This window comes from Neoarius graeffei, chromosome 22 (genome assembly GCF_027579695.1).
Source record: "Neoarius graeffei isolate fNeoGra1 chromosome 22, fNeoGra1.pri, whole genome shotgun sequence".
Taxonomy (NCBI): Eukaryota; Metazoa; Chordata; class Actinopteri; order Siluriformes; family Ariidae; genus Neoarius; species Neoarius graeffei.
Genome location: NC_083590.1, coordinates 43793913 through 43810459, shown reverse-complemented (window position 1 = coordinate 43810459; position 16547 = coordinate 43793913). Strand labels below are relative to the sequence as shown.

The window sequence follows — 16547 nt, the reverse complement described above, 5'->3', positions numbered from 1 at the left end:
ATTACATATCTGTGAGTGGCAAAAGTATGTGAACCTTTGCTTTCAATATCTGGTGTGACCTCCTTGTGCAGCAATAACTGCAACTAAACATTACCGGTAACTGTTGATCAGTCCTGCACACTGGCTTGGAGGAATTTTAGCCCATTCCTCCATACAGAACAACTTCAACTCTGGGATGTTGGCGGGTTTCCTCACATGAACTGCTCACTTCAGGTCCTTCTACAACATTTCAGTTGGTCAAGACTTTGACTTGGCCATTCCAAAATATTAACTTTATTCTTCTTTAACCATTCTTTGGTAGAATGACTTGTGTGCTTAGGATCGTTGTCTTGCTGCATGACCCACCTTCTCTTGAGATTCAGTTCATGGACAGATGTTCTGACATTTTCCTTTAGAATTCGCTGGTATAATTCAGAATTCATTGTTCCATCAATGATGGCAAGCTGTCCTGGCCCAGATGCAGCAAAACAGGCCCAAACCATGATACTACCACCACCATGTTTCATAGATGGGATAAGGTTCTTATGCTGGAATGCAGTGTTTTCCTTTCTCCAAACATAGCGCTTCTCATTTAAACCAAAAAGTTCTATTTTGGTCTCATTCGTCCACAAAACATTTTTCCAATAGCCTTCTGGCTTGTCCACGTGATCTTTAGCAAACTGCAGACAAGCAGCAATGTTGTTTTTGGAGAGGAGTGGCTTTCTCCTTGCAACCCTGCCATGCACACCATTGTTGTTCAGTGTTCTCCTGATGGTGGACTCATGAACATTAACATTAGCCAATGTGAGAGAGGCCATCAGTTGCTTAGCAGTTACCCTGGGGTCCATTGTGACCTCGCCTACTATTACACACCTTGCTCTTGGAATGATCTTTGTTGGTCAACCACTCCTGGGGAGGGTAACAATGGTCTTGAATTTCCTCCATTTGTACACAATCTGTCTGACTATGGATTGGTGGAGTCCAAACTCTTTAGAGATGGTTTTGTAACCTTTTCCAGCCTGATGAGCATCAACAATGCTTTTTCTGAGGTCCTCAGAAATCTCCTTTGTTCGTGCCATGATACACTTCCACAAACGTGTTGTGAAGATCAGACTTTGATAGATCCCTGTTCTTTAAATAAAACAGGGTGCCTACTCACACCTGATAGTCATCCCATTGATTGAAAACACCTGACTCTAATTTCACCTTCAAATTTACTGCTAATCCTAGGGGTTCACATACTTTTGCCACTCACAGATATGTAATTTTGGATCATTTTCTTCAATAAATAAATGATCAAGTACAATATTTTTGTCTCATTTGTTTAACTGGGTTCTCTTTACTTTTAGGACTCGTGTGAAAATCTGATGTTGTTTTAGGTCATATTTATGTAGAAATATAGAAAATTCGAAAGGGTTCACAAACTTTCAAGCACCTGTACTGTAGATCTGGAGAAGGAAATTGCTGCAGCTTTACAGATCCCAAAGAACACAGTGGCCATCATCATTCATAAATGGAAGAAGTTTGGAACCACCAAGAATCTTCCTAGACCTGGCCGCCTGGCCAAACTGAGCGATTGGGAAAGACGGGCCTTGGCCAGGGAGGTGAGCAGGAACCTGATGGTCACTCTGACAGAGCTCCAGCATATCCTTGTGGAGATGGGAGAACCTTTCAGAAAATCAACCATCCAGGCAGCACTCCACAAATCAGGCCTTTATTATAGAGTGGCCAGATGGAAGCCACTCTTTAGTAAAAGGCACATGACAGCTCACTTGGAGTTTGCCAAAAGGCACCTAGAAGACTCTCAACCATGAAAAACAAGATTCTCTGGTCTGATGAAACCAAAATTGAACTTTTTAGGCTGAATACCAAGCATCACGTCTGGAGGAAACCAGGCACTGCTCATCACCTGGCTAATGCCATCCCTACAGTGAAGCATGGCGGTGGCAGCATCATGATGTGGGGATGTTTTTCAGCAGTGGGAACAGGGCGACTAGTCCTGATAGAGGGAAAGATGAATGCAGCTAAGTACACCAAGATCCTTGAAGAAAACCTGCTGCAGAGCTCTCTGGACCTCAGACTGGAGCAAAGGTTTACCTTCCAACATGACAACAACCTGAATCACACAGCCAAGAGAACAAAGGAGTAGCTTTGGAGAAAGTCTGTGAATGTCCTTGAGTGGCTCAGCCAGAGCCCAGACCTGAATCCAATTGAACATCTGTGGAAGAAGCTGAAAATGTCTGTGTACCAATGCTCCCCATCCAACCTGACGGACCTTGCAAAGATAGGCCAAGAGGAATAGGCAAAAATGTCCAGAAACAAGTGTGCCAAGCTTGTAGCTTCTTTCCCAAGATGCCTTGAAGCTGTAATTACTGCCAAAAGTGCATCAACCAAGTATTAGGCTAAAGGTGTGTACAGATATGTAACCCCTAAATAACCTATTTTTGTCAGTAAAATAAAATTGCATATTTTCTAAAAATCTGTTTTCACTTTGTAATTATTGGCGATTGTGCGTAGATGTTTGAGGCAAAAAATGAAAATCTATTGTCTACAATAGTCTGTAATAAGTCTGTAACGTAATAAAACGTGGAGGTGAAAGGGGTGTGCAGACTTTCCAGCTTGACTGTATGTGCTTGTTGAATATCCCATTCCAGGTTTATTCCCATCTTTGCTGTTATAATAAGCTCCACTCTTCTGATGAGGCTTTCCACTAGATTTTGGAGCATGGCTGTAGGGATTTACATTCATTCAGTTACAAGAGCATTAGTGAGATTGATGTTCCAGTTCATGACCTGGCGACTTGTCCAGGGTGTACCCCACCTTTCGCCCGTAGTCAGCTGGGATAGGCTCCAGCTTGCCTGCGACCCTGTAGAACAGGATAAAGCGGCTAGAGATAATGAGATGAGATGAGATGAGATGTTCCAGTTCATCCTAAAGGTGTTCAGGGCTCTGTCCAGGACACTCAAGTTTTTCAAAACAACTTGGCAAACCATGTCTTTGCTTTGTGCACAGGGACAGTGTCATGTTGAAACAAGTTTGGGTTTCTTAGTTCAAGTAAAGGGAAATTATAATGCTACAGCATACAAAGACTTTCTACACAATTGTGTGCTTCCAACTTTGTAGCAGCAGTTTGGGGAAGAACCACAGATGGGTGTGATGGGCTGGTGTCCACATACTTTTGACTAGTGTCGGTTTTCTAATAATCTATCAAAAACTTCTCTCATCTCATTATCTCTAGCTGCTTTATCCTGTTCCACAGGGTCACAGGCAAGCTGGAGCCTATCCCAACTGACTACAGGCGAAAGGCGGGGTACACCCTGGACAAGTCGCCAGGTCATCACAGGGCTGACACATAGACACAGACAACACTCACACCTACGGTCAATTTAGAGTCACCAGTTAACCTAACCTGCATGTCTTTGGACTGTGGGGGAAACCGGAGCACCAGGAGGAAACCCACACGGACACAGGGAGAACATGCAAACTCCGCACAGAAAGGCCCTCGCCGGCTACAGGGCTCGAACCTGGACCTTCTTGCTGTGAGGCGACAGCGCTAACCACTACACCACCGTGCCGCCCTCTATCAAAAACTTTTTCAATAAAATAAGTACTATTATTAAACATAAACTGGCTGCTGGATGGGTGGGACAATCCGAATTTTCTGCCAGGCAGTATTCAAAAATTAAAGGCTGCCATAAAGACAGACATCATTTTTGTGGTCATGTTTTATTACACATTTAATTAAATGCATATTAAATTAACAAACCGCAGATGTTTTTTAGTGACTTTGTTCAAGTATGGCAGTGTCTTTCAGTGGAAACATAATTGAAGCTTGAATTTTTCTTCTTTTCTCATGTCTGGGGTAAACATTTTAAAACAATAAAATCGTTTCACTCATGACATTTGTCCAAAACAGGCCAGCTTGTTTTCAGAACCAGGTCAATATTTGACCATGTGAAGTTCTGAGACCTTTTAAAATTGTTATAAAGCTTAGTGTTGTTATTCTCAGTGGCTAGATTCCCATAATGCACTAATGCATATTGAGGTTATAACAAAAACTATGTAAAAGGCATAAATTTAATAACATAATATTGTGAGCATAATCAAGCTACAAAACATCATAAACAAGATTCAGTTTTTATCCAAACTTGTAAGAAATCCTGCAAACATCTTGTTTAAAGCTAATTTTGGAGCCTTTTTTTTTCTTTTAAAGCGTTCAGGCACAAAATATGATTTAAAATGACAAATACTTTGTTATATTTAGCCTAATTATACACATTCATGAAAAGGCAGTGTATAACACTAGTCAAGAGAATCACATGGAGTTTAAATGTGAACTGAGTGAAATTGAACTAAATAAAAGTATACAAATATAGTTGAAGAAAGCATTTTATTAAAGAAAAAATATCAAATACAAGTGCTCACATTAAACAACTTCTACTTGTTAAGAGTACAGATTAACGTAGAAATCAAACAGCAAAGTTACTACAGTTATTTAAAAAAAAGTCTATGCACTTGCTGTAAGCTGATACATCTATTCTAAGCAAAATGGTTAGGATCAGTAACTCTTAGGGGAAAAGTTGCTTTATATACAAGTTCTACCAGGGATGTACACATCTACTGTCAAATAACAAGGCATTATACCCATCTACTTAAACTAAATTAAACAACAGCAAATTCCACAAGCTGTAGACTGGAAAACACCACATGTAGGCTATCCCACATTTGCAGTTCAACAAAGTTTAACACTTAGATTTTACCCCAAATGCTGCCCTTTGACAGTTTTTTTTTTTTAATTCTCATTGTCACCTAGGGTACCCAATTTGAAATGTTTTACACCCCTCTTAGATCATACAATGCTACCACACTTCTTGAAAGGGCACAGGGCAAAGAGTTTCATTCTCCTTTCTAGATGTTATTAAGCACTAAAGGGATAAAAGGAGGACTCTGCTTCAGTAATGAAAATGTAATGACACTGATGCTTTAGTAAATTCAAAACCACAATCAGGGCTTTCTGAATAGTGATGGTAATTAAAAAGTGTGTGCGTGCGCGGGGGGGTTAAAGCTGCTGTCCAGAGTTTTTAGACAAAGTCTGAACACATGAACAGAAATGCCACAAATATGACGAGAAGATTTTTACATTTTAAAGGTTTGTACATCAATCGAGAGAAAAAATTAATTTTTTTTAAGAAAGACGATGTAGCAAGTATGGAATTTTTTTAATTATACAACAAACTTGTAATACAGTACATAATCACATAGCTAATTGAAAATTATTCCCATGGCTGCCTTTTTGGAAAGTCACAGAATATTTGTGAAGAATTTGGAGAGAAAGGTCAACAGGTACAATCTGACAAACAGAACCAGAACATCAGCAACATAAACAACTAGATTTACATATAAATATTTCTGTTCACATGGTTAGTCATTTAAAAAAAAATCACTATGGTTTCATGTGTCAAAATGCCATAAAATGAAATTCTACACGTTTCTAATAACTACAGCTTCTGTTTGTTTAGTTTACGCCCTGAAAACTCATTAAGCAGAATTTTTTTAAAAAAAGTCTTCACAATCATGAAAGGAAAACATCACATGGACATTCAACTACTGCTTTATAACAGAAATAATAACAATGTTACTTTCTAAACAAATGGAAATTCCATTTAAAAAAATAAGAATACTTTTACACACAGAAATGAGTCAAATTAAGCAATCATAATACCAACTTTGAATGGAACTGTACATGTCACATGATAAGGGGAGTATGGGAAAACAGTCAGACACTCACTTGAGCAAAACCACTTTTTAATGTTGGCAAACCCATTTTTAAAAAGCAGTAGGTAATATTCCTAATATGAAGCATAACTTTTGCCAATTTTGGATAGTAATAGTACTTAACAGCATACACGTTTCTGGAAAGGTGTATACTATTATGCATAAAAACAATGATCATGGAGCTATGCTATCTATATAGCCAATGTTCTTAATACACTATTAAAAAGATCTGAAATTCAATCATCTGTCATTCAACTCATTGTGCAGTTGAGCATTTTACAACTGCTTACTGATTACAAGGAACACAAAAGATCAAATCAGCCTCCTTCTTCAATGCTCTTCAGTCTACAGCTCGTGTGAAGGCGTGTATCCTGTCTAAAATGGCTCTCAAGTTTTGCAACAAACTCCAGGGTCATGGGTTTTTTTTGGTAACTGGTATACTGCCAAAGAGAATTTAGGCCTTTTATGATATGTATTTCATGCATATCAAAATTTAACATTTTCAATTCCTGCTTTTTTTAATATAAAAATTCAAGGACCCATGGTTACAACACATGTCACGTAAGACCTGTTGAGTGGATTACATGGATGCCAGCACAGGCTCAGGATGCAGCGATGTCTAGCTAAAATAGTCTGATGTTTTGCCATCCAGTGATGGGACCATTAAACTGCTTGAAACATTTTCTTGACATATGCTTTGATTAAAACTCAGATTTAAAAAGAAAACATCATAAATCCTGCACCAATACAACCTCTAACAATCATTCCTCAACATTGAGGATTAAGCCTAGTGGAAATTTCAGGCTCCCCACCCCCCAAGTGTAATTCCAACATACACCAATACAGACTAGCATAAGATGAAGTTCATGTTCCATCTGATTTTCTCACTGATTGAAAAAAAAAATTGCAGAATTACTGAATAGTCCTGAAATAGCTTATTTCTGCACCTAATAAATTTGTATAAATAATAAAAATGCTCAGCGTACTAAGACTTGCTTAGGCAGCTAGTCATGCAGACAGACTGTTGGGCAAATGATCAGTTGCCTCCATTTGGTCTCTGAATTCAGCTGAACATCTGTATTTATAAATGTCTGTTTCAAAGGGGATTTTCTTTGAAGGTGGTGTACCATAGAGTATCAAAATAAACATTTCTTTAAAAGACATGCAAAAGCACAAGAGCTGAGCAACAGAAAAAAGGAAGATATCCGCATTGCTAACCTCCGGGACAAGTCAAACAATTTGTACGAAATCTGGTAAAAACCCATTCAAAAAATATTTGTGCTCTATTCTACCCAATGATTTACTTCTTTTTTTGGGATTTACCTGCTCCCCTCAAGGATGAACTCTTTTTGCTGTTACTCTCATGAACCTCCTCAACCGAAGCATCGTTTAGCTCATTCTCACCGACCTGCTCTATATTGTCTGGTTTTGCAGCACCTCCAGCAGACAGAACAGGATTTTCTACCATTGCGGCCACGTGGCAACCATCATTCTCACTGGACTTTTGGTCTTCAGCGTCTGGCTTATTTGAATTCTTGGTTGAGCCAAAGGAGTTTCGGGATCGTTTGGGTGAGGGTTCATCATTTTCCTTAATCATTCCTTCTTCAGCTTGAATGGCTACAAAGGTTTCAGACTTTTTAGGACGACCCCTCTTACGAGGCTGGGCACTAACAGAGAAGGCACTGTTAGTCAGAACCTGCTCAGTCTGCTCTGTAATTGTCTTGACTTTTCCTGATCCTGGTGGTCGGCCTCTCTTTCGAGGGCTTCCATTCGTCTCCTGAAGTGGCCCTTTGGCCTTGGTCCCAGAACCTGGAGGACGTCCCCTCTTTTTGGGAATTCCATCCATCACCTGCTTTGCAACCTTCACCTTTGTACCAGATCCTGGAGGCCGTCCTCTCTTTTTAGGAGTTCCGTTTGCTTCACCTGAAATAACCTTTAGCTTTCTTCCAGAGCCTGGGGGTCTGCCCCTCTTTCGAGGAGTTCCATTCACATCTTGCTTGACCTGGAGCTTAGTTCCAGAGCCTGGAGGTCGCCCCCTTTTTCCTGGAGTCCCTTCGAGTGGCCTTTTCAGTGAAGATGGACCTGCTGGCCGTCCCCGTTTCTTCTTAAATGAGCCGCTTGGCCTTCCCCTCCTTCGAGGAGTGTCTCCACCAGCCTCAGTGATCTTTGCACTTTTCAGGTTCCTGCCAACTCTTCCATTTTGTGAAGCCATAGATTCATATTTGCGTGGTCTACCTCTTCCCCTTTTCTCCTTTGGCAGGTCTACAAGGGGATGGATGCGGGGTCTCCCAAGAGGCTTCGAGAGTTTCCGTTTCTTGCTCAACCTTAAAATTCTCTCTGCTTCTTCCTCTGGTGTAAGAGGAATCTTTCTTGGTCTTCCTGGGATTTTTATTTTTTTTGGACGACCACGTTTTTTTACTTTTGGCCTTATTACCATCTCTGGTGAAAAGAAATCCACTCTTTTGGATGCCCTAGCATTGTGAGATACCTCTTTTATGGAGATGATTTTTTTCTTAACTGACCCTCGTGGTCTGCCCCTGCCACGTTTGCCTGAACTGGCATTTCCATTGGCCAGAGTGTTGCTAGAGTCATCCTTCTGTTCAACCTCCATCACAATGTTATTCAAGCCTTACTGAGGGTCTGGGACCTTCTCCCAGGTTTGCCTTCTCCGACTGCCAAATCCTAGAAAGGAAGGGGAGAGGGAGACTTCATCACAAGACTTTTTCAAAATAGTAATGCTACTTGTTAAAATAACACTTCTCTCCTTAAAAATAGAAATGACATAGGAATTTTTACAAAATGACTAAACAATGAAGCCAATATTGTTATAATTTAAAGCTTCAGACATTACAACTAAGCAAAGCATGAAGTCAACTTGGCTGGTGATAATATACTAACAACTTCAAAAATACCATCAGTTAAATTATTATTACCTCCACCAACTTTGTTGGAGGAGGTTATGTTTTCACCTCCGTTTGTTTGTTTGTCTGGCTGTTCCCAACATAACTCAAAGTAGTGAACAGTAGTGAAGTAGCAAATAGTGTGGTTGCAGTGTATTCATACTTGAATGTAACATTAGCATGTCCTCTAGGAGGCACTGTCACCTGAACTACACCAGAATTTACTGAGCTACAGCATAGAACCATGTGTGTTCTGTGACCCACTGTAGGAATCAACACAGAGATAATGACTTGAAGTGTTGGAGAAAAGAAACTTTGCTTAATTATAAAATAACAAACACAGGAAAAATTCAATTTAAAAAAAATCTGTTCACTTGAAGAGGATGCAGTATATGAAAAAAGAAAAAGAAGAGAGGAAAAGAAGGGGGGAAAAAGGTCAGGAACTCCATAAACACTCATCTGCTTGTACACATCACTCAAAGTACACCAGAAGAGCGGCCTTTTTCTCCCAAATGAATGATCTGTGAGCCAAACAGCAATGTCCTGGAAGCCCCGTCCCCTTCTCTGTTCTAATGCGTACTCTACGTAAATGGAGAATACTTTGAGTTCATTAATGTGAAATAAAACCCATCATCCTGTGTATTTTTGACTTACCTAACATGAGATTTAACATTGGTGTATTATATTTATTATGGACAGCACTGAAACGTTCTACTGAAAACAGTTTCGGTTTTCGACTGAAAGAGAAAAAATGGCCCAAGATTTTGATCCAAAAAGATTAGTCATCTAACAAACGGTCAAATCTAACACTTCACAAATAATATTAATAATTAGAAAACTATTAAATATAGCCTACACACACACATTTCTAAAAGGATTATGTCAAAATGTGATGTGGGTTTTAACACTTTACTGCACATTGCTGCAAAATCACTTAAAAATCCACCATTTTTGCAAGTGACTCTTGTGTGATGGTAGGACTGTGGAAATGCTCACATTGCTAGCAAACAGTGCTGCACAATTGGATTGTTTATTGCAATATTGTGCTTATAAGACACTTTTAGTTATTAGTGAATTAAACAACCTGTTGTCATTTTTTTTAATATATATATATTCCATATATTCCACACTGATGCATATTCCTAATCAACACACCGGATTTCGTCTACTAATATCATTGCACGCATGCCTACTATGCATAAATAAGTGACAAAGTCAAAGTCAACAGAAAAGATGAATCATAAGGTCTATCTGCCATTTCCTGCCATCCAGTTGAGAATAACTTCAGCTTACTGATGAACTATATTCACATGCCTACACTATTACTACAGCCTGAAAGGGATCAGCACCACGCAGTTGGTCTTCAGTGGCAAAAAGAAAATCACCACACAAGTTCATGTACGTGGCTTTCCTGTGGACCTTCATTGTCAGTGCATTTTTATCTTCTTCACACCAATGACAATCACTGGTTTCTGACTAAAATCAACCTCATTCAAAGTTCATTCATGCAAACAACTTTCTAGTCAAGGAATTAAAAGGCATCTTTCAGGTCCTATCATCAGATAATAGACCTGTTTTAAGGCTTTTATGACAAAGAAGCAAAATGCATTAAGGAAAAAATATACAAGATTATATTCATATCTCCCTGAAAGACAAGAATACACATACATACTAAACTCTATGCAAAATAATATTGCATATAAGGACTTGCCTAAAATACTGATATTATGCAGATTATAGTTTTATTGTGCTTTATAATTTATGAAAATTATTTAATAGAACTATTAATATTTTTATTGGAGTTATTTTTTTAAATAATTAAAATAATTGTATATTTTTGCACTACTCCTATTAAGCTATAATATATAAATATATTTTAATAGTATTCCAATTTAAAAAAATATTCCGACAATGAATTATTATAGTTATAAAATATGTAAATGCCAGAAAGTCAGAAATCTTGCAGCACTGATAATAACAATAACACAGCTTGGGATTAAAATAAGCGCGCGTGCAGAATAGACGCTGGCAATTTATCAACAAACTTACACTCAGTTTTCTTGTGAATTATTCCAAAAAGCCAGAACATGAAGCGCTGAAAAGCATGAACCCCTCCAAAACAATACTAAAGCCCAGTTATGAGTCTGGTGCAGATAATAAGAAGATAAAGATTCTACCTCCTGATGATAAAAGGACCAGGCTTAGCTTTCTGATTAGCTTTGCTAAATCGGGGCTAGCGAATTGAAACTTTTTTCTTTTTTCTTTTGCAAAACCCCGCCTCTAAGGAATTGAGTAATAATGCAAAAAGTATTTTAAAAATAATAAAACTTACTTATACACCCTTTAAGTTAGGATAGAGGAGTTCTTTCGCATGAACACCAACAATAATTTCGATGCAAAAAGCACCAGACAGGAGAAGCCTGGCGGATGCGATTATTTGAAATCTAACGTCTTTCCGTGTCCTTTTTTGTTTTGCGTGGCTGTGCTGCTTGTAGGTGAATGGCGCCCTCTGCTCTTCTGGAGGGTCGCGTATCCTGCACATGGTCAAGTGTTGCTTCAGTTGATGAAGTTATGCATCTCAGGCTTTGTTCACACCTATATACAACCCTTGGCAAAAAGTATGGAATCACCAGTCTTGGATGAGCACTCATTCAGACGTTTTATTCTGTAGAACAAACTGAGATCACAAACATGATACAATAATAAAGTCATTCCAAAGTGCAACTTCTTGGCCTTCAGAAACACTAATATAAATGAAGAAAATACATTGTGATAGTCAGCAAATGTTACTTTTATAGACCAAGCACAGGGAAAAAAATATGGAATCACTCATCTCATTATCTCTAGCTGCTTTATCCTTCTACAGGGTCGCAGGCAAGCTGGAGCCTATCCCAGCTGACTACGGGCGAAAGGCGGGGTACACCCTGGACAAGTCGCCAGGTCATCACAGGGCTGACACATAGACACAGACAACCATTCACACTCACATTCACACCTACGGTCAATTTAGAGTCACCAGTTAACCTAACCTTTGGACTGTGGGGGAAACCGGAGCACCCGGAGGAAACCCACGCGGACACGGGGAGAACATGCAAACTCCACATAGAAAGGCCCTCGCCGGCCACGGGGCTCGAACCCGGACCTTCTTGCTGTGAGGCGACAGCGCTAACCACTACACCACCGCGCCACCCCCTGGAATCACTCAATTCTGAGGAAAAAAATATGGAATCACTCAATTTTCAGGTAGAAAATAAGGACTCACCCAGTCAATTTCCTTTCCCTAAATTGACACCTGCCTCAGATTAGATCTACTCGTTAGAAACAGCGCAGTTATCACACTTTGGAGGGCTGCTGGACCAAGTGGATTGGCAAGAATCATGGCTCCAACAAGAGAGATGTCTCTTGAAACAAAAGAGAGGATTGTCAAACTTCTTAAAGAAGGTAATTCTTCACGCATGGTTGCCAAAGATGTGGGCTGTTCACAGTCAGCTGTATCTAAGATATGGACCAAGTACAAACAGCATGGGAAGGTTTTTAAAGCCAAGCGTACTGGTAGACCAAGGAAGACATCAAAGCGTCAAGACAAAAAACTTAAGGCCATATGTCTTGAAAACTGAAAAAGTACAACAAAACAAATGAAGCATAAATGGGAGGAAGCTGGAGTCAATGTACAAGTATGTGACCGAACCGTGAGAAATCGCCTAAAGGAAATGGGATTTTCATATAGGAAAGCTAAAAGAAAACCATCATTGACACCTAAACAGAAAAGAACAAGACTACAATGGGCTAAGGAGAAGCAATCATGGACTGTGGATGACTGGATGAAAGTTATCTTCAGTGATGAATCACGAATTTGTATTGGACAAGGTGATGATGCTGGAACTTTTGTTTAGTGCCATTCCAGTGAGATTTATGAAGAGGACTGCCTGAAGAAAACATCCAAATTTCCACAATCTTTGATGATATGGGGCTGCATGTCAGGCAAAGGCACTGGGGAGATGGCTGTGGTTACTTCTTCAATAAATGCACAGGTTTACATTGACATTTTGGACAGTTTTCTTATCCCTTCAATTGAAAAGATGTTTGGGGATGATGAAATAATTTTCCAAGATGACAATGCATTGTGCCATAGAGCAATAACTGTGAAAGCATTCCTTGGTGAAAGACACATCCAGTCAGTGACTACGTTTACATGCACATCCAAATCGAGCTGCTGTCAGTAATCGAGCTGAAGGTCCCAGCAGGGTGCCAGAGAAATCCAATCCTACATACACACAATGAAATCGGGCTATTGTGTGAGGTGCATTGTGCACCCGAGCCACAGGTGGCGCTACACGCCCCATCGTGTTGGTACACTTCCGGTTGTCGTCATGAAGAAGAGCTATTCAAGAGTGTAAACAAAGTTATCAGTTCCGTGTTCTCCATTGCGCGTTTTTCTCCCGTCCATGAATTTTAATATATTCAACTCCTTAAGCTGAATGAGCATGAACTCTGTCTCCTCATTGCTCCAAAAGTGCACGTTTCTGCTTGCCTGTGGCAGTGGGGGCGTGGTCAAGCGCAGGTCTGTGACAGGAGGGCGGAGCCAGGGAAGGTGAGTGGCAGAATCACTACACCTGACGGTAATTAACCTGTGTTTGTGTGTCTTCCCAGTAACCGCGCCCTATTTAAGGAGGCAGAGGGAGAGCAGAGGGGAGAGCTCATCCCGGGACTAGAACACAGCGCGCGTGTGCCAAGAATAAAAGTAGGCTGTTAAACTGAAAAGTCTGACAATAAAAAGCCTATTAGTACCAGAAGCTTTGTCCTGCCGTCCTCTGTGCTCCACCCACACTTCAGAGAGCTCTACATCGCCATTTTCTCTTCTTCGTTTGTTCCTCCTGACCTCTTCTGCTGCTCGCTATTACTGTTGTCATGCCGACCGAGGCTGTTGTGTTTCCCGCTTGTGGTCTCATCACTCGTCACTTCCGGAAGGGGCAGTAAGTAGCTCGACAACTAGCTCGATAGGGTATACATGCACAAAGTAGCTCGGCAGAAATCGCATAAACTAGGCCGTGTAGCTCGATTCCGAGAAATCAAGTTCGGTTCAATTTCAGCCGAATTAAGGTGTATACATGGCATTTTGAACTTCGATTTCAGTCGAGCAACGGCAGAAATTCAATTCTCTCTATGTGCATGTAAACGTAGTGACTGTCATGGCCTGCAAATAGTCCAGATCTCAACCCAATAGAAAACTTGTGGTGGAAATTGAAAAAAATGGTCCACGACAAGGCTCCGGCCTGCAAAGCTGATCTGGCAACTGCAATCAAAGAGAGTTGGCACCAGATTGATGAAGAATCCTGTTTGTCACTCATCAAGTCCATGCCTAAGAGACTGCAAGCTGTTATAAAAGCCAGAGGTGGTGCAACTAAGTACTAGTGATGTGTTTTGAATGTTCTTTTGTTTGTCTGTTTTTCATGATTCCATATTTTTTTCCTCAGAATTGAGTGATTCCATATTTTTTTCCCTGTGCTTGGTCTATAAAAGTAACATTTACTGACTTCCACAATGCTTTTTCTTCATTTCTTTTAGTGTTTCTGAAGGCCAAGAAGGTGCACTTTGGAATGACTTTATTATTGTATCATGTTTGTGATCTGAGTTTGTTCTACAGAATAAAATGTGTGAATGAGTGCTCATTCAAGACTAGTGATACAAGACTTTTTGCCAGGGGTTGTAGACTGCTTTTCAGATTTTTCAAGTTGAGGTCATAAAAAGAATTTTCCCTGACACCCAATTATTTTTGTTTAGTGGACCAAAACCTACCGAATTCGAATCACATACTTCCAATTTTATTAGTTTTTTTTAATAGAACAATTAATGAATTTAGGGCCATGTGGCCCTAAATTCTTCACTGTTTTTTCTTGCTTCACCATGACCCAGTTCAAGACACTACGTCATGCATCAATCACATGGTGGGGTTTCCCTATTCGTGCAAGGCATTGTGGAATACAAATGTGAAACAGGAGAGAAAAATGGAGGATGTGAGTGTGCAAATGAAACGCAAAAGACCAACTACAGTAATGGAAAGCGAGAAGAAAAGGCATGATGTTGTGAAGGAAAGGAAACGCAGGACCAAACTAATCAATGCACCTGTGTGTGATCAGCTGTTCATTTAGCAACAGAATGATGTAACTGTCAGTGCACGGTCAAAGTAAACCTGTAAGATGGCAGTAATGCAAGACTGGATGCCAACTGCCATAAAACCCAAGAGAAGAAGAAGAAGGTGAACTTGCGCATGCGCACACCGGATTTCCTCTGTCTGCTTGACTGTGTGAAGCGATTTCATGCACATTATCTGCTAGGGAAGCCACTCAAATTACATAACTTCCCAGCCACAGAATGGCTTGTTTTTTTTTTTTTTTTTTTTTTTTTTTTGTTTGTTTGGGTTTTTTTTAGATATTACAGAAATAAACAACAATGACCAAATTTCAGAGGGAACTAAATTTCATCGATTTTATGAAATCGAAAGGCCATCTAGCTTTAACATGTGTCGCCACATGTGTCCATCGGTCCCCAGTTTCCATTTTCCAAATGGTGGTACATTTCTGAAGTCCATCATAATCTGACACGATTACACAAATGCTTACGAGATATAATTTATGTACAGAAGAGAACAATAATTATAAAGATTAACTTACATATGTACATGCATGCAATGACAGCATCTGTCACATGTATGTAGGCTTGTAAACTCACAAGCCCTGTCAAAGCAATCAGAAAATCTCAGTATGTGAAATGCCAAAACATTATGACCACTGACAGGTGAAGTGAAGAATATTGATCATCTCATTTCAATGGCACCTGTCAAGGGGTGGGATATATTTGGCAGCAAGAGAACAGTCAGTTCTTGAACTTGATGTGTTAGAAGCAGGAAAAATGGGCAAGCGTAAGGATCTGTGTGACTTTGGCAAGGGCCAAATTGTGATGGCTCGATGACTGGGTCTGAGCATCTCCAAAATGGCACATCTTGTGGGGTGTTCCTGGTATGCAGTGTAACCAGGAATAATTATAATCTTTATAATTATTGTTATAATTATAATTTATAATAATAATTTATAATAATAATTTATAATTATTGTTCTCTTCTGTACATAAATTATATCTTGTAAGCACAGTTGGTCATTTGTGTAATCATGTCAGATTATGATGGACTTCAGAAATGTACCTACCAAAAGTGGTCCAAAGGAAGGACAATCAGTGAACTGATGACATGGTCATGGGTGTCAAAGGCTCACTGATTCTCATGGGGCATGAAGGCAAGCCCATATTGTCCAATCCCATGGAAGACCTACTATAGCACAAACTGCTGAAAAAGTTAATGTTGACACCCATCTGTTTTCTGAGCATTTCCACAGCCTACAACAACACACCTCATGTTGCTATGACTGAGTAAGATAACGAGCTACTGTAACCAAAACAAAACTGGCTTCGAGAGCATTCCACTGACACAATTTAGTTTTTTGTCCCAGTTCTAGCACCCTGAAACCACAACCATGAAGAAGAGAATAGATCAAATCATAATGGGAATACGCTGGCCAAGAAAAGTAGGTATTTATTTTTTGTTTGTTTATCTTTTTAGTCTGTGAAGGTTCTCAGTCATCCAGGTCCTGATAAACCATAGGTGCTAAAGAAGGCAACTGGACTTGCTTGAAATTCTTGAAGACATTTCACCTCTCATCCAAAAGCCTTCTTCAGTTCTGCCTGACTAGTTGGGAGTTCCAGGTATTTATCCTCTAATGGATCAAAAGCAACCCTAAAGAGAGTCATTGAGGTCACATGGGTCATTGACCCTCTCAGTCATTCTGTAGGTGTTGGGGTCACTGGAGGCCGGGTGTGAACAGTGTTAGCAGCCTAGAGGGT

At 39.9% G+C, this 16547-nt stretch overlaps 1 protein-coding gene across 2 annotated transcripts; it reads right to left on the bottom strand.

The window, feature by feature from the left end:
- Positions 1–5179: 5179 nt before the first annotated feature.
- On the bottom strand, positions 5180–11105 carry si:ch211-288g17.3 (protein SPT2 homolog). 2 transcript variants are annotated; one of them, XM_060904841.1, is made up of 2 exons: positions 10987–11105; positions 5180–8436 (listed from the first exon to the last, which is right to left on the bottom strand). In XM_060904841.1, the coding sequence occupies exon 2, from the start codon at positions 8363–8365 to the stop codon at positions 7055–7057; it is 1311 nt and encodes a 436-aa protein (XP_060760824.1). In that variant the 5' UTR covers positions 8366–8436; positions 10987–11105; the 3' UTR covers positions 5180–7054. The 2 variants fall into 2 exon arrangements, with proteins under 2 accessions (XP_060760824.1, XP_060760825.1); XM_060904842.1 differs by lacking the exon at positions 10987–11105 and adding an exon at positions 10704–10965.
- Between the last annotated feature and the right edge of the window lie 5442 nt (positions 11106–16547).

Excerpts from the sequence above, each read along its gene's own strand:
- si:ch211-288g17.3 (XM_060904841.1), bottom strand. The coding sequence starts at position 8,365 with ATGGAGGTTGAACAGAAGGATGACTCTAGCAACACTCTGGCCAATGGA.